The sequence below is a fragment of the Oncorhynchus tshawytscha genome, linkage group LG01, assembly GCF_018296145.1.
Source record: "Oncorhynchus tshawytscha isolate Ot180627B linkage group LG01, Otsh_v2.0, whole genome shotgun sequence".
Taxonomy (NCBI): Eukaryota; Metazoa; Chordata; class Actinopteri; order Salmoniformes; family Salmonidae; genus Oncorhynchus; species Oncorhynchus tshawytscha.
This window is the reverse complement of record NC_056429.1, coordinates 65,704,392-65,723,475: the sequence shown is the minus strand read 5'-3', so window position 1 is coordinate 65,723,475 and position 19,084 is coordinate 65,704,392. Positions and strand designations below refer to the sequence as shown.

The 19,084-nt window shown below is 41.2% G+C and overlaps 1 protein-coding gene across 1 annotated transcript in view; it reads left to right on the top strand.

The window, feature by feature from the left end:
- Positions 1-19,084, top strand: part of rgs7a (regulator of G protein signaling 7a) — a 119,977-nt gene that overhangs the window by 82,395 nt on the left and 18,498 nt on the right. The window contains exons 4-7 of the mRNA XM_024428014.2: positions 13,419-13,469; positions 16,721-16,827; positions 17,319-17,370; positions 18,545-18,609. Of these exons, the coding sequence (XP_024283782.1) occupies positions 13,419-13,469; positions 16,721-16,827; positions 17,319-17,370; positions 18,545-18,609 (275 nt within the window). The remainder of the gene's footprint in view (positions 1-13,418; positions 13,470-16,720; positions 16,828-17,318; positions 17,371-18,544; positions 18,610-19,084) is intronic.

The following is a 19,084-nucleotide window of genomic DNA, read 5'->3' as shown; positions in this document are numbered from 1 at the left end:
GCAGCAGAGGTAACTCTGGGTCTTCCATTCCTGTGGCGGCCCTCATGAGAGCCAGTTTCATCATAGGGCTTGATGGTTTTTGCAACTGCACTGAAGAAAATATCAAAGTTCTGTCATTTCTCTTTGCTTATTTGAGCTGTTCGTGCTGTAATATGGTCTTGGTATTGTACCAAATATCTTGTCTTCTGTTTACCCCCCCTCCACACCTTGTCACAACACAACTGATTGGCTCAAACTCATTAAGGAATGAAAATTCACAAATGAACTTTTAACAAGGCACACTTGTTATTTGAAATGCATTCCAGTTGACTACCTCGTGAAGCTGGTTGAGGGAATGCCAAGAGTGTGCAAAGCTGTCATCAAGGCGAAGGGTGGTTACTGGGCAGGTGGCGCAGACATAGGCCCACCCACTGGGGAGCCAGGCCCAGCTTTATTACAGACATAAATACACCTCAGTTTCATCAGCTGTCCAGGTGGCTGATCTCAGACGATCCCGCAAGTGAAGAAGCCGGATGTGTAGGTTCGGTGTTGGCGTGGTTACACGTGGTCTGTGGTTGTGAGGCTGGTTGTACGTACTGACAAATTCTCTGAAACAATGTTGGAAATGATCATTAAAATCTCTGGCAACAACTCTGGTGGACATTCCTAGTGGTAGAGTGTAAATTGCACGCTCCTTCAAAACTTGCTACATCTGTGGCATTTTGTTGTGTGACAAAACTGCACAGATTTGCCTTTTACTGTCCCCAGCACAAGGTGCACCAGTTTAATGATCATACTGTTTAATCAGCTTCTTGAAATGCCACACCTGTCAGGTGGATGGATTATCTTGGCCAAGGAGAAATGCTCCCTAACAATGATGTAAACAAATTAGTGCACAGAATTTGAGGGAAATAATATTTCTGGGATCTTTTATTTCACCTCATGAAACGTTGGACCAACACTTTACGTGTTGCGTTTATATTTTTGTTCAGTATATATTTTTTGTAATATTATTTTAGTTGGAGTTATTTTGACAAACAAAAACATACATTGACAAAAACAATAGACAACTTAACATTTACAAACATATCCACAAACATTAATGAAACATGAATGACATCACACTTGCTCAGATTCACATCGGTTCCCACCGTATCCGCACCCAATGCCTCACCCCTTATGACTTAATATTGTGTTATGTTGTTCCACTCGTCAGTCACTCAGTTGCACTAGAAATAGAAATAGAATACTTCCAAGTATTCTGGTGGACTTCACATGCTGGTGGCAGGATAATTATCCATAGCCCAACCTTAATAACCAAAAAAGCCATGCATGCAAGACGACTTGACCTGTCTGGTGCACACATATTTCTCTGTCCTTAATTTGATTGAAGGCCTCAAATCTGTATCTTTGCCTTGTAACTGACTCATTCTAGAAAGAGAGAAGGAACAATACTTGATCAAGATGAGCTATCTACTAGTTTAAAGCCATGAAGTATATAATTCATTTCAAAGAATGAATGTATGGGCTACATTTATGAGAATAATACATGCATTTGCTTACCTTATCAACCTTGAAGATTGTTGTGACTTTACTTTCATTAATCTGATGACTGTTATTTATCGAATCAACTAACTATACTTAATTATTACACAATTAACTCATTAGGAATTTAGAGCACCACGAAACGGTTGTTAAAAGAGTTACCATTTCCCGAATTAAACACTACAGGACTTTACCTTTCACATCCATAAAACTGTCAACATATTAAATCATAACCTCTTATCATATCATCATTCTGAACAGTCATAACCTCATGCATCTGCTAAAATAATAACACAGAATAAACATACACTTAATACATGAGAAAAAAGTACCTAACGGACTGACAACATATGGCGGCTTGTTACACAAGGGGGCGGGGGGATTGGGGGGGGAGAAAAAGGGACACATATCGTTGATACATTTTTAAACTATTCTAACAGTAATCATATACCTTGCACATGAACCGCCTCGCATTTGAAGTAATAAATCATGAATGTATTTAACGTTACGTGTGAAGGCCTTTGTTCAACATTCATCTCTGTCGCAACCAGCCCTCCTTAGGAAGGTTGTTGGCCTTTCAGCGGCAAGCGTGTATGGCTCTGAGTGTCCGAAAGGCATCTACCCTTTCCCGTCTTCTACTGTTGTTCAATCTGGAAGATAGCTAGCCAGCCGTGTCGACGGTTCCCATTGGTGATGAGCGTAGTAAGCTACAGTGATTTGAGAAGAGAAGTACAGTAGGATGATTTGAAGAGTATTAGGACGGTCCCCCTTAGATTCGATTTTCTAGATATTTGACTTAGGACAGCTGGTCAGTCTTACCAGTGATTGTCGCCGAAAGGTGAGTTTTCTCCTCTCTTCACTTCGTGTCAATAGTCAGAGTTTGAACCACTTTAAACATGCAGCTGCAGCCTGGTGATGTTCTGGTCTAGTCCTGGAGGTTAGTTTATCTTCTTCACCTCATGTTGAGATTCAAAGTTCCAACCATTTCAACCGTGTAGCTACCACCTCATGTCTTTCTGGTCTAATGTTAATCTCTTCTACCAAGCCTTTTATGCACTCTGGCCGAAGGGGACGGTTCCATCAGCCTGACACACTCTCTGACCTCACTCGGGTGCTTGGCTACTTACTGTGCACAGTTTATAGAAGATAAATTCTGTCATGGCTCCTAAAATCACATATCACATTCCTTTCTTAAACACTTCTTACGGCTGAAATCCTGCTAACGGGATAGATACGACAACATCCAGTGAAAGTGCAGGGCGCCAAATTCAAACAACAGAAATCTCAAAATTAAAATTCTTCAAACATACAAGTATTTTACACCATTTTAAAGATATACTTGTTGTTAATGCCACCACAGTGTCCAATTTCAAAAAGGCTTTACGACGAAAGCACACCAAGCAATTATATTAGGTTAGCTCCTAGTCACAGAAAAACACAGCCATTTTTCCAGCCAAAGAGAGGAGCCACAAAAAGCAGAAATAGAGATAAAATTCATCACTTTTGATGATCTTCATCAGATGACACTCATAGGACTTCTTGTTACACAATACATGTATGTTTTGTTCGATAAAGTTCATATTTATGTAAAAAGATCTCAGTTTACATTGACGTGTTATGTTCAGTAATGTTTTGCTTCCAAAACATCCGGTGATTTTGCAGAGAGCCACATCAATTTACAGAAATACTCATAATAAACATTGATTAAAGATACAAGTGGTATGCATGGAATTACAGATCCACTTCTCTTTAATGCAACCGCTGTGTCAGATTTCAAAAAAACTTTACGGAAAAAGCACACCATGCAATAATCTGAGTCCGGCGCTCAGACACAAATACAAGCCATACAGATACCCGCCATGTTGTGGAGTCAACAGAAGTCAGATATAGCATTATATTCACAATATTCACTTACCTTTAATGATCTTCATCAGAATGCACTCCCAGGAATCGCAGTTCCACAATAAATGTTTGTTTTGTTCGATAAAGTCCATAATTTATTTCCAAATACCTCCTTTTTGTTCACGTGTTTAGTTCACAAATCCAAATTCACGACGAAAAGTCAAAAGAGTTCCGTTACAGTTCACAGAAACATGTCAAATGATTTATATAATCAATCTTTAGGATGTTTTTAACATACATCTTCAATAATGTTTCAACCGGAATATTCCTTTGTCTTTAGAAATGCAATGGAATGCAGCTACCTCTCACGGGCACACGCCTGACTGAGCTCATGGCACTTTGCCAGACCTCTGGTTGAAACAGCTCTCATTCTCTCCCCCTTCACAGTAGAAGCCTCAAACAAGGTTCTAAAGACGGTTGACATCTAGTGGAAGCCTTAGGAAGTGCAATCGGACCAAATTTACACCAACTTGGATTGGCAAAGAGTTGAAAAACTACAAACCTCAGATTTCCCACTTACTGGTTGGATTTTTTTCTCAGGTTTATGCCTGCCATATTAGTTCTGTTATACTCACAGACATCATTCAAACAGTTTTAGAAACTTCAGAGTGTTTCCTATCCAAATCTACTATCATGTGCATGTCTTAGCTTCTGGGCCTGAGTAGCAGGCGGTTTAATCTGGGCACCTTATTCATCCAATCTACTCAATACTGCCCCCCAGCCATAAGAAGTTAACAAAAATACTTTTATAATTTTTCACATTTCATATATAATGTTAAGGATGGAAACTTGACAGAAAAAGGGGATATACTTTCAAGTTACAGTATTTCCTTTATAACCTTTTTAATGACATCACAAAATAAAAACCAATGTGACATTAGTTTTCTATAGATCATCTCCGACCATTCCCCACGTTCTTAGGTTAGAAATATTGTTCCAGAATTCACTTGTTGAACGTTTTAGAGTTTTGTCGGGAAGACTCTGTGTAGACAAAGGAACATTCCTTTGGTTAATACTGGAGAGGGAGACCCTAGATTCCGTTTAATCCTTTAATTTACAGCAGGGTGTGAGCTGTCAAACTGGCCCAGTTCCCTACTCCCCTCTTCTGTGGGTGAGAGAGGTCTGGTTATTGTCATCCATTGCCAAGCTGATCTGACCCATTCGGATCCTCACAGGACAGTCAGGACAAGATGTTACACTCATTTATCACCCAAAAAATGTTTGAGTGAGTGCAACACAAACATATTTCCAGGGTGTTGATGCATCCTCCTCCCAATACAGCCTCTTCCAACATCAAGGGTAGGGGAAGGGTATCCATCTGCAAAAGTAGAGTTTTGCTTTGATTACAAATCAACTCATATTGTTGCTAGCTAGCTACCATAGCTGTTGTACTAGCTAACATGCTACTGAACTGTGACACTAGCATATTAACTTGCATCTTGGTATTAAAAGACAGCAATGTATTCACATAAAAATATAAGTGTTTCGACAAATCATTAGTTAGCTAGCTACCTATGACCTGAATTGTGAAAAAATATAATAGCTAACGTTAGCTAGCTAAGCGCTAGCCAGTCAGTCAGTGGCACTGACAGATTGGAACTGGTATCAACTAAATGTGAAATTACATTGTGTGTCTGTCTTTATTGATTTGTCGAAGGCATTTGACACTGTGGACCATGCTGTGTTGGTGCAAAGGTTAAAATGTTGTGGAATGACTGGTCATGCTCCAGATTGGTTTAACAATTATCTATTAAATCATACACAATGTGTATTAGAGTTGTGCTCAGGTGTTCCCTAAGGTTCTATTTTTGGCCCAATATATCAACAACGTAGGATTATATTGAAACAGCGGATGTTCATTTTTATGCAGAAGATACTGTTCTTTATTCAAGTGGTGGTAGTTTTTCTTTAGCATTTGAAAATGTCCAAAGAGCATTTAGCACCATACAGAACAGAATCTGTATGATTTGAGGCTGGTTCTGAATTTGGGTAAAACAAAATTCCTGTTATTTTCAAATGCCAGGCATGTTATTAATCATGTTGTGGCCAAACGTTTTGAGAATGACACAAATATTAATTTTCACAAAGTCTGCTGCCTACATTTGTATGATAGCAATTTTCATATACTCCAAAATGTTATGAAGAGTGATCAGATTAATTGCAAAGTCCCTCTTTGCCATGCAAATGAACTGAATCCCCAAAAAACATTTCCACTGCATTTCAGCCCTGCCACAAAGGACCAACTGACATCATGTCAATGATTCTCTCGTTAACACAGGTGTGAGTGTTGAGGAGGACAAGGCTGGAGATCACTCGGTCATACTGATTGAGTTCGAATAACAGACTGGAAGCTTCAAAAGGAGGGTGGTGCTTGGAATCATTGTTCTTCCTCTGTCAATCTTGGTTAACTGCAAGGAAACCATCATCATTGATTTGCACAAAAAGGGCTTCACAGGCAACGATATTGCTGCCAGTAAGATTGCACCTAAATCAACCATTTATCAGATCATCAAGAACTTCAAGGAGAGCGGTTCAATTGTTGTAAAGAAGGCTTCAGGGCACCCAAGAAAGTCCAGCAAGCGCCAGGACCATCTCCTAAAGTTGATTCAGCTGCGGGATCAGGGCACCACCAGTATAGAGCTTGCTCAGGAATGGCAGCAGGCAGGTGTGTGTGCATCTGCACGCACAGTGAGGCAAAGACCTTTGGTGGATGGCCTGGTGTCAAGAAGGGCAGCAAAGAAGCCACTTCTCTCCAGGAAAAACATCAGGGACAGACTGATTTCTGCAAAAGGTACAGGGATTGGACTGCTGAGGACTGGTGTAAAGTAATTTTCTCTGATGAATCCCCTTTCCGATTGTTTGGGGCATCCAGAAAAAAGCTTGTCCGGAGAAAACAAGGTAAGCACTACCATCAGTCCTGTGTCATGCCAACAGTAAAGCATCCTGAGACCATTCATATGTGGGGTTGCTTCTCAGCCAAGGGAGTGGCCTCACTCACAATTACGACTAAGAACACAGCCATGAATAAAGAATGTTACCAACACATCCTCCAAGAGTAACTTCTCCCAACCATCCAGGAACACTTTGGTGATGAACAATGCCTTTTCCAGTATGATGGAGAAGCTTGCCATAAAGCAAGAGTGATAACTAAGTGGCTCGGGGAACAAAACATTGATATTTTGGGTCCATGGCCAGGTAACTCCCCAGACCTTAATCCCATTGAGAACTTGTGGTCAATCCTCAAGAGGCGGGTGGACAAACAAAAACCCACAAAATCTGGGTTTTGTATTGATTATGCAAGAACGGGCAGCTATCAGTCAGGATGTGGCCCAGAAGTTAATTGACAGCATGCCAGGGCAGATTGCAGAGGTCTTGAAAAAGTAGGGTCAACACTGCAAATATTGACTCTCTGCATCAACTTCATGTAATTGTCAATAAAAGCATTTGACACTTATGAAATGCTTGTAATTATACTTCAATATTCCATAGTAACATCTGACAAAAATATCTAGAGACACTGAAGCAGCAAACTTGTGAAAAATCATATATGTATCCTTCTCAAAACTTTTGGCCACAACTGAACATTGGATGGACATACAGTGAGGAGAAAAAAGTATTTGATCCCCTGCTGATTTTGTACGTTTGCCCACTGACAAATAAACCTAATGGTAGGTTAATTTGAACAGTGAGAGGCAGAATAACAACAACTAACAACAACAAAATCCAGATAAACGCATGTCAGAAATGTTATAAATTGATTTGCATTTTAATGAGGGAAATAAGTATTTGACCCCCTCTCAATCAGAAAGACTTCTGGCTCCCAGGTGACTTTTATACAGGTAACGAGCTGAGATCAGGAGCACACTCTTAAAGGGAGTGCTCCTAATCTCAGCTTGTTACCTGTATAAAAGACACCTGTCCACAGAAGCAATCAATGAATCAGATTCCAAACTCTCCACCATGGCCATGACCAAAGAGCTCTCCAAGGATGTCAGAGACAAGATTGTAGACCTACACAAGGCTGGAATGGGCTACAAGACCATCGCCAAGCAGCTTGTTGAGAAGGTGACAAAAGTTGGTGCTATTATTCGCAAATGGAAGAAACACAAAAGAACTGTCAATCTCCCTCGGCCTGGGGCTCCATGCAAGATCTCACATCGTGGAGTAGCAATGATCATGAGAACGGTGAGGAATCAGCCCAGAACTACACGGGGGGAACTTGTCAATGATCTCAAGGCAGCTGGGACCATAGTCACCAAGAAAACAATTGGTAACACACTACGCCGTGAAGAACTGAAATCCTGCAGTGCCCGCAAGGTCCCCCTGCTCAAGAAAGCACATATACATGCCCGTCTGAAGTTTGCCAATGAACATCTGAATGATTCATAGGACAACTGGGTGAAAGTGTTGTGGTCAGATGAGACCAAAATGGAGCTCTTTGGCATCAACTCAACTCACCGTGTTTGGAGGAGGAGGAATGCTGCCTATGACCCCAAGAACACCATCCCCACCGTCAAACATGGAGGTGGAAACATTATGCTTTGGGGGTGTTTTTCTGCTAAGGGGACAGGACAACTTCACCGCATCAAAGGGACGATGGACGGGGCCATGTACCGTCAAATCTTTGGTGAGAACCTCCTTCACTCAGCCAGGGCATTGAAAATGGGTCGTGGATGGGTATTCCAGCATGACAATGACCAAAAACACATGGCCAAGGCAACAACGGAGTGGCTCCAGAAGAAGCACATTAAGGTCCTGGAGTGGCCTAGCCAGTCTCCAGACCTTAATCCCATAGAAAATTTGTGGAGGGAGCTGAAGATTTGAGTTGCCAAACGTCAGCCTCGAAACCTTAATGACTTGGAGAAGATCTGCAAAGAGGAGTGGGACAAAATCCCTCCTGAGATGTGTGCAAACCTGGTGGCCAACTACAAGAAACATCTGACCTCTGTGATTGCCAACAAGGGTTTTGCCACCAAGTACTAAGTCATGTTTTGCAGAGGGGTCAAATACTTATTTCCCTCATTAAAATGCAAATCAATTTCTAACATTTTTGACATGCGTTTTTCTGGATTTTTTTGTTGTTATTCAGTCTCTCACTGTTCAAATAAACCTACCATTAAAATTATAGACCATTAAAATCATTTCTTTGTCAGTGGGCAAATGTACAAAATCATCCCTCACTGTACATAGAGCAAGTACAAATGTTTGTGAATGTGGGTGGATGACAAGCTGAGCTTCACTATTCATGTGGAGAACTTGATAAGGAACCTTGCAGCAACAAATTCATTTTTGTAAGGGACTGGCTCAAATTAAGATTCTACATCTGTAACATTTTGGATAATTAACGTATGGTTGGGGGAAGTGTTATATAACATGGCACAGTTATCTCTGACAGTTGTGTTATACGCCCACCCATACTCCTTGACCAACCTCCCTACTTTCATTTCGGTCTTAAAGATGCACTATGCAGAAATTGCTCCGTCATTTCCTCATTGCAAAAATTCTAATAGTTCACCTAATTTCAGTGTATGTGACAAAGCAAGCAAGTATAGTGTAGAGTATCATTGTACCATCTAAACTACTGTGAAATATCTTTAACATGTCAAAAATTATTGTATTTTCAGCTGTTTGAAACTGGTGTACAAAACCAAAAGTAAAAGAAGCAAAAATGAAACTTAAGAACAGGATGCATAGAAATAGCGCACATAGAACATATCTAATACTTCTCTTTTCAATGAGAATGACAGATCTATAACCCACATGTGAATTTGGTCAGGTCACCCAAAAAGTTACATATTGCAACTTTAAGTAACCAGACCATTATTCCATTTGTAACGAACATGTACTAAATGGAGGTACACAAATTTAAGTAACATATCCTATGTCTGGCTAATGTGGTCAGGCTGAAAATAGTGTCGTTTTCAGGTATCATGGTAAGACCCAGATGCAGACCGTGTCGAAGTAACAATGTTTATTACAGCAACAGGGGCAAAGGTGCAGGACGGCAGGCAGGCTCAGGTCAGGCAGAGGTCAGTAATCCAGAGGTTGGGCAACAGTACAGGACAGCAGGCAGGCTCAGGGGCAGGCAGTGGTCAGGTACAGGGTCAGGACCGGCAAGGGTCAAAAACCACAGAGGCTGAGAAAAGAGAGACTCGAGAAAAGCAGGCTCTGACACAAAAACGCTGGTTGGCGTGACAAGACGAACTGGCAACAGACAAACAGAGAACACGGGTATAAATACACAGGGGATAAATGGGAAGATGGGCGACACCTGGAAGGGTGTGGAGACAATCACAACAACAGGTGAAACAGATCAGAGTGACAGTAGGAGCGATTGTTAACTAACTATAAACAATTTTATCTGGCATCTTGGATAACAGTGAGGTGAACAAATTCACATATTTACCATTAATTAGTTACCTCTAGTCTCCAAAATGGCAAGGTGTCTCCAGCAATGTTTACTTTTTGACGTCCTTTTACATTTCCACTTTCCAAGCGTATTCTATTCTGTCCAGTTGTTTTAGCCTATCTTAACTAACTACATCGGTAACACTGATGTACTGCAGATAAGATGTCTCATTGAGTGTAGGCGACTCTTCAGCATTACACTATGCACTGAATATACAAAACATTAAAAACACCTGCTCATTCCATAACCATAGACTAGAAAGCTATGATCCCTTATTGATGTCACTTGTATGTGACAAAACACTTCAATCAGTGTAGATGAAGGAGAGGAGACAGGTTAAAGAAGGATTTTTAAGACTTGAGACAATTGAGACATGTATTGTGTATGTGTGCCATTATGGGTGAATGGGCAAACAAAATATTTAAGTGCCTTTGAACAGGGTATGGTAGTAGGTACTAGGCGCATCGGTTTGTGTCAAGAACTGCAACGCTGCTGGGTTTTTCGAGCTCAACAGCTCAACAGTTTCAGGTGCGTATCAAGAATGGTCCACCACCCAAAGGACATCCAGCCAACTTGACACAACTGTGGGAAGCATTGAAGTCAACATGGGCCATCATCCCTGTAGAACGCTTTCGACACCTTGTAGAGTCCATCCCCCGACGAATTGAGGCTGTTCTGAGGGCACCTAATGTTTGGTATAATCAGTGTATATGTATTAAGGTGTCCTCCTTAGCGTTAGTTAGACAGGTTATGCCATGACTGTTCCAGCCACTCTTATCAGGGGTGTAATTTGTATTAATGGGAACAGAGTTAGGTGGTTTCTAATGAGAGAGCTTGGGACTCTAAGGTTCTATCTGCAAAAAGATGATTCTGAGATAATTGGCTTTAACGTTCTGATTTGAATGGTGTCAGCAATTTTTATCTACTATTCTTTTGAATTCAACAACATGCATTGGGATATTTAGAGTACTATATACAGTGGGGAGAACAAGTATTTGATACACTGCCGATTTTGCAGGTTTTCCTACATACAGACCTTCTCCGGATCCTTCAGCCTTCTCCTTAGTTGCCCTGGCTGTGTGTTTCGGAGAGATCGTTATCATGCTGGAGGACCCAGCCACGACCCATCTTCAATGCTCTTACTGAGGGAAGGAGGTTGTTGGCCAAGATCTCGCGATACATGGCCCCATCCATCCTCCCCTCAATACGGTGCAGTCGTCCTGTCCCCTTTGCAGAAAAGCATCCCCAAAGAATGATGTTTCCACCTCCATGCTTCACGGTTGGGATGGTGTTCTTGGGGTTTTACTCAACCTTCTTCTTCCTCCAAACAGGGCGAGTGGAGTTTAGACCAAAAAGCTCTATTTTTGTCTCGTCAGACCACATGACCTTCTCCCATTCCTTCTCTGGATCATCCGGATGGTCATTGGCAAACTTCAGACGGGCAAACTTCAGACATGCACTGGCTTGAGCAGGGGGACCTTGCGTGCGCTGCAGGATTTTAATCGATGACGGCGTAGTGTGTTACTAATGGTTTTCTTTGAGACTGTGGTCCCAGCTCTCTTCAGGTCATTGACCAGGTCCTGCTGTGTAGTTCTGGGCCGATCCCTCACCTTCCTCAAGATCATTGATGCCCCACGAGGTGAGATCTTGCATGGAGCCCCAGACCGAGGGTGATTGACCGTCATCTTGAACTTCTTCCGTTTTCTAATAATTGCGCCAACAGTTGTTGCCTTCTCACCTTGCTGCTTGCCTATTGTCCTGTAGCCCATCCCAGCCTTGTGCAGGTCTCCAATTTTATCCCTGACGTCTTTACACAGCTCTCTGGTCTTGGTCATAGTGGAGAGGTTGGAGTCTGTTTGATTGAGTGTGTGACAGGTGTCTTTTAAACAGGTAACGAGTTCAAACAGGTGCAGTTAATACAGGTAATGAGTGGAGAACAGGAAGGCTTCTTAAAGAAAGAGCCGGAATTCTTACTGGTTGGTAGGTAATCAAATACTTATGTCATGCAATAAAATGCTAATTAATTACTTAAAAATCATACAATGTGATTTTCTGGATTCTTGTTTTAGATTCCGTCTCTCACAGTTGAAGTGTACCTATGATAAAAATGACAGACCTCTACATTAGAGGTCGACCGATTATGATTTTTCAACGCCGATGCCGATTATTGGAGGACCGAAAGGCTGATACCAATTAAATCGGCCGATTTATTTAAAAAAAATGTATTTGTAATAATGACAATTACAACAATACTGAATTAACACTTATTTTAACTTAATATAATACATCAATAAAATCTATTTAGCCTCAATTAAATAATGAAACATGTTCAATTTGGTTTAAATAATGCAAAAACAAAGTGTTGGAGAAGAAAGTAAAAGTGCAATATGTGCTATGTAAGAAAGCTAACGTTTCAGTTCCTTGCCCAGAACATGATAACATATTAAAGCTTGTGGTTCCTTTTAACATGAGTCTTCAATATTCCCAAGTAAGAAGTTTTAGGTTGTAGTTATTATAGGAATTATAGGACTATTTCCCTTTATACCATTTTTTATTTCATTAACCTTTGACTATTGAATGTTCTTATAGGCACTTTAGTATTGCCAGTGTAACAGTATAGCTTCCGTCCCTCTCCTCGCTCCTCCCTGGGCTCGAACCAGCAACACAATGACAACAGCCACCATCGAAGCAGCGTTACCCATGCAGAGCAAGGGAAACAACCACCCCAAGGCTCAGAGCGAGTGAAGTTTGAAACGCTATTAGCGCGCACTAACTAGCTAGCCATTTCACTTCGGTTACACCAGCCTCATCTCGGGAGTTGATAGGCTTGAAGTCATAAACAGCACAATGCTTGACGCACAACGAAGAGCTGCTGGCAAAATGCACGAAAGTGCTGTTTGAATGAATGTTTACGCGCCTCTTCTGCCTACCACCGCTCAGTCAGACACTTGTATGCTTGTATGCTCAGTCAGATTATATGCAACGCAGGACACGTTAGATAATATCTAGTAATATCATCAACCATGTGTAGTTAACTAGTTTTTTATAAGATAAGTTTAATGCTAGCTAGCAACTTACCTTGGCTTACTGCATTCGCTTAACATGCAGTCAGTCTCCTTGTGGAGTGCAACGAGAGAGAGGCAGGTCGTTATTGCGTTGGACTAGTTAACTGTAATGTTGCAAGATTGGATCCCCCGAGCTGACAAGGTGAAAATCTGTCGTTCTGCCCCTGAACGAGGCAGTTATCCCACTGTTCCTAGGCCGTCATTGAAAATAAGAATGTGTTCTTAAATAACTTGCCTAGTTAAATAAAGGTAATTTAAAAAATATTTAAAAAAATCAGCAAATCGGCGCCCAAAAATACCGATTTCCGATTGTTATGAAAACGTGAAATCGGCCCTAATTAATCGGCCATTCCGATTAATCGGTCGACCTCTACATGCTTTGTAAGTAGGAAAACCCGCAAAATCGGCAGTGTATCAAATACTTGTTCTCCCCACTGTAGGTAGAGAACATTGAAAAGAACAACTACATTTGTACAGTATGCTTTGGGTGTATTTATGTATGTTGTTTTCCATTCCAGGTTCTGACATTGTACAGTGGATGATCAAAAACCTGAACATTGATGATCAAGGTAATGTATGCTCATTAGTGTCCTCATGTCTTTACTTAGGTGACACTAGACATGTGAAAGAGTGAGTCATTTGCAGTTATGTTACATACAACACCCATATTCTTGAGAAGTTCCTTCCATGTTTAACATGTCAATGGCTAATTAGAATCATTGTAACATTAGTTGAAAAGTAGCCTAAAGTCAGACTTTGTTTCTCTAAAACCTCAATGCATTCGGTAGCAGTGCTTTTCTAAAGCAATTGATTTGATTATATAACCTAGTAGGCGACATCATGTTAGGTCACGTCAATCGAAGGGAACAACATGTTTCAAAAGGTTGGTTATTATCACTTTGCCATGGAGTGAGAGGAAGGGGGAAGGTTTTCAATGGCGGACAGAGGGAGGCAATAGGTATAACCCATGTCACTGATTTAGAGGAGAGGGGAAGCCTTTGAGTGCTGGACAGAAAAAGAATTGGCCTGTCTTCTCTCCCTCAGGCTCCATACCTGGATAAAGTCTGTTGAGACTCTATTGCATTGCCTCGTCTACCTACCTGTTTTCAAAGCACTCAGTTAACAGCTCCACACACGGCCTGTTCAATAAGACAATCACAAAGAGCCCTTGATGTGTGTGTGTGTTTTCCTATGTGTGTACCTTCTGGTGCATGCCTTGGTATGGAAGGGTCGATTCACCCGCATTAGTGATTTTAGTTTCACTTTTTAAAACAAAGCTGACTCAACAGCACTCCACAAATTGTGCATGGACCGTGGAGCACTGGAGAACTCTCAAAAGCACTGCAGTCAGGCTGAAATACCTGCGCCTATGCTTCAGCAGAAAACAGATTCAGACTGAATCTCTGATTCCTTTACTTCAAGAGGAATGATTGAGGAATCTCATTGCACTGTGTCGTCACTCACAAGGTCTGATGAGCAGGAAATTGCACAGAAACACATTTAAGCTTGAGAGAATCTTGTTTGAGGTCCCAATGGTCCTGTGAGAAAAATTTGATTACAAATGATATAGAACACAAAAGTCCCAATATGCTCATTAGAACATTCTAGTATAGAAATGACCTCAAATTAATTATAATCTGCATGCCAGGGTATTCACGAGGACAGTACAGTACATTTTAATGGCTGAGTCACTGTAAAGACGATTACAGTGCACACGAGTGGAGTCGGGGGTCAAAAAGTCAGACAGCTTTACATTAGCTAGGGAATAAAAATTTGAGGACACTCCCCAAGCCAGACACTCATTTCTATTTCAGTTTAAGAAAGGATATTTTTTATTCTCCTGTTCCATCCTTTGTTTAGGATATGAATCCAATTAGCCTACAAAGCAGCTATGTACCTCTTGGTTCTAGACACTTTTGTCCACAGTTGGTGGATATAAATGCATGCTTTAGCACTTAGGGCTATGTGCTAACAATCCATAAAGTTGTTAAAAGTTATTTTGGGGGGTGACTGGATTCGTCTTTAATCCTGTTTGATATCCACTGTGTCTGAAGCTCTAACCAGACAGTAATATAGATGAATGTGCAAATCCTCTTTCAGAATTCCTGAATATACAGTATGTCATCTGTGTAGCTTCCCAACAGAAGAGAATATCTGTCTCTTTCTTTCTGTAATTGCTTTATCTATAACAATTTAGCTGTTTTGGTTCAAAACACTGTATCCAAATTGCAGACTAAGAATCTGACACAAGCATACAATGCATAAAACATATCACACACATCCACACACAAATACACTGAAAGGGCACTCACATTTATGAGTAAGCTAAACATACACTATATGACCAAAAGTATGTGGACACTTGCTCGTTGAACATGTCATTCCAAAATCATGGGTATTAATATGGCGTTGGTACCCCTTTGCTTCTATAATCACTCTTCTGGGAAGGCTTTCCACTATATGTTGGAACATTGCTGCCGGGGACTTGCTTCCATTCAGCCACAAGAGCATTAGTGAGGTCGGGGCACCGATGTTGGGCGATTAGGCCTGGCTTCCAATTCATCCCAAAGGTGTTCGATGGGGTTGAGGTCAGTGCTCTGTGCAGGTCAGTCAAGTTTTTTCACACAGATCTTGACAAATCATTTCTGTATGGACCTCGCTTTGTGCACTGGGGCATTGTCATCCTGAAACAGGAAAGGGCCTTCCACTAACTTTTGCCACAAAGTCGGAAGCACAGAATTGTCTAGAATGTCATTGTACGGTGTAGTGTTAAGATTTCCCTTCACTGGAACTAAGGGGCTTAGCCTGAACCATGACAAACAGCCCCAGATAATTATTCCTCCTCCACCAAACTTTACAGTTGGCACTATGCATTGGGGCAGGTAGCGTTTTCCTGGCGTCCACCAAACCCAGATTTGTCCGTCGGACTGCCAGATGGTGAAGCGTGATTCATCACTCCAGAGTATGCGTTTCCACTGCTCCAGAGTCCAATGGTGGTAAGCTTTACACCACTCCAGCTGACGCTTGGCATTGCACATGGTGATCTTAGGCTTGTGTGCGGCTGCTCAGCCATTGAAACCAATTTCATGAAGCTCCCGACGAACAGTTCTTGTGCTGACGTTGCTTCCAGAGTCAGTTTGGAAGTCAGTAGTCAGTGTTGCAACCGAGGACAGACTATTTTTACACACTACACGCTTCAGCACTCTGTGGTCCCGTTCTGTGATCTTGTCTTGCTTACCACTTCGTGACTGAGTCGTTGCTGCTTCTAGACGTTTCCACTTCCCAATAACAGCCCTTACAGTTGACCGGGGCAGCTCTAGCAGGGCAGACATTTTACGTACTGACAGTGCCACGTTGAAAGTCACTGAGCTCTGCAGTAAAGGCCAATTTACTGCCAATGTTTGACTATGGCGATTGCATGGCTGTGTACTCTATTTTTTTAAACACCTGTCAGCAACAGTTGTGGCTGAAATAGCAGAATCCACTCATTTGAAAGGGTGTCCATTTTGTATATAGTGTATCTTTAAACATTAATGAGTGATCATTTATTAATGCATAGCTGGGTTGTACACATTCTAGATACAGAGAGACAATGTGGAAATAGTGATAAAAATATAATGTGTTTCATTTTACATTAGGAGGGGTAACGGATATGGCATATGAGGTCAGAATTACCTTTGAGGCCGTCCCTAAAGGTACTATGCTGACCTCATATGCCATACCCCGGTGGAAAGGGGGAAGTGGGATGTTTCAAAGGGGACAATGGGAATATTAGGGGTGCTGTGGTGGAAAATGATATGATGTTGTTTGTGTTGTCTAGTGGAGGCCCTTCACATAGGGACCCTGATGGCTGCCCATGGCTACTTCTTCCCTATCTCAGACCATGTACTCACACTCAAAGACGACGGCACTTTTTACAGGTTTCAGGTACAGTGAATTCATAGGCTGTATGGCTCTTATATGTACTATAATGTACTCCTTCTTTATCTCATCCAATCCATATCAGACCACACAGGCAGGACTCAATCCATATGTCTTTGTTGAGTGCTATATCTTTTACGCTTAATCCATTTATATTGCTAGATGTTTTACCGAGGCAACTAAAGTGCTTCGCTGAAGGGCCTAATGGAAATTTTAGCCAGGCGTCTCAGTTCTTAGATCAGTTCTTAGATAAAGGAGTCTCAGTTCTTAGATCAGTTCTTAGATAAAGATGTCTCAGTTCTTAGATCAAGGCATCTCAATTCTTAGATCAAGGTGTCTCAGTTCTTAGATCAGTTCTTAGATCAAGGTGACTCAGTTCTTAGAACAGTTCTTAGATTAACGTGTCTCAGTTCTTAGAACAGTTCTTAGATAAAGGTGTCTCAGTTCTTTAGCTGCCTCGTTCCTCACTCTTTTCTTCTTACAATCACTCTTCTCAGACCCCCTACTTCTGGCCATCAAACTGCTGGGAGCCAGAAAATACAGACTATGGTAAGAGCCTTAGCAGAAGTGAATAGTATTACACAATGGAAGGCTGGATGGTGCATTGAATGTAACCATATATAGATAAAAATAGATTTTGGGCTACTTTCAATCCGTAGCACGGAAGATCCGCCTTAAAGCGTGATTGGAATTAAAATAGTATTTTCGATTGAGCCGTCATATGCGGCGTATACCATCAATGCAGTCAGTCCCCGCAAACGCAGGAACATTGCTTTTAAATTTCAATTGCGCTATAGCACGGATCTTCAAACCTTTGGATTGAATCTAGGCACACATTTGTATAGCTGACATGCTGTACATTGTAACCCAAAGCTCCAGCTTAGCAGAAGAAAACAGAACCAAAAATGGTGGTTTAATGGAAAAGATAGGGCTATGTTAATTTGAGTCTTATTTTGTATGTGAGTTGCAAGAACCACACCAGCCATATAGAGAGCCATTTGCATCCCCAATGCAGCTCTTTGATTCATCCCTATTGTGTTGTTGAAGTGCTGATTGCATGGAGGGAAATGGAGATGGGGGAAGGGATTGACCAGGCGAGGGAGATGTTTGATTGTGTAAACCGATAAAAGAGGAAATAAAGCTGAGTTTATTAAACACCTGTAGCGCATAGCTAACACCAAACACATTCATTTCCTCTCCTTTTGTGTTGGGGTAGGAAGACTAATGAATGAAATGGGAATAACCATAGCATTAGGGAACCTCTAATTACTTTGTACTAGACAACAGACTGGCTTGATTGACACTTTCTAATGAATACACGTACAGGGGTAATGGAATAATGGAAATTCTACAGATGGTGAGAGTAGAGAGGGATAGAGGGTAGGAGAAATATTGATGAATGGGAGGGAAGGTGTTTCCATCCAAGTCCCTGTTCAATTTCACAGATGTGCTATGGTTATTGACCTGTGTAATTTACAGGCTAGTTTAGATTGGCCATTGAGTGGTTTCGGTAAACAGGTTAGGACCAGGATTTTGTTAAGGTGCATTAACAAGCCACATTGTACTCTGGTCATAGGGATTTACTTTTCCAGAGGCATCTCAATGTTGTGGCCTAGTCTACAGCTGTTGCAGGAAGGGTTTGGCAAAGTAAAACTTGATCAACAGCCAGCATCTGTCAACAGTAGTTTTCTCTGTTTTCTGATACGTTTGTTCTGTCTCTCAGCTGTTTACCTGTGCAAAAGAACAATGCAAAACAAAGCTCGTCTGGAGCTAGCAGATTATGAGGCGGTAAGAGGTCTTCTCTGTTCATATCGCAATTCTCTCTTTATTTTGTTAGCAGTAGAGTAATTAATATTGATATCAGCCTGATTTGTATCCTCACAGCGAAAGCCTTTTGTTCCGTTGGTATTATTGTGTTATTGTATTACAGTGCCTTGTAAAAGTATTCATCCCCCTTGGCGTTTTTCCTATTTTGTTGCATCACAACCTGTAATTGAAATAGATTTTTATTTGGATTTCATGTAATGGACATACACAAAATAGTCCAAATTGGTGAAGTGAAATTGAAAAAATAACTTGTTTAAAAAAAACAATGAAAAGTGGTTTGTGCATATGTATTCATCCCCTTTGCTATAAAGCCCCTAAAAAAGATCTGGTGCAACCAATTACCTTCGGAATTCACATAATTAGTTAAATAAAGTCCATCTGTGTGAAATCTAAGTGTCATATGATCTGTCTCATGATCTCAGTATGTATAAACATG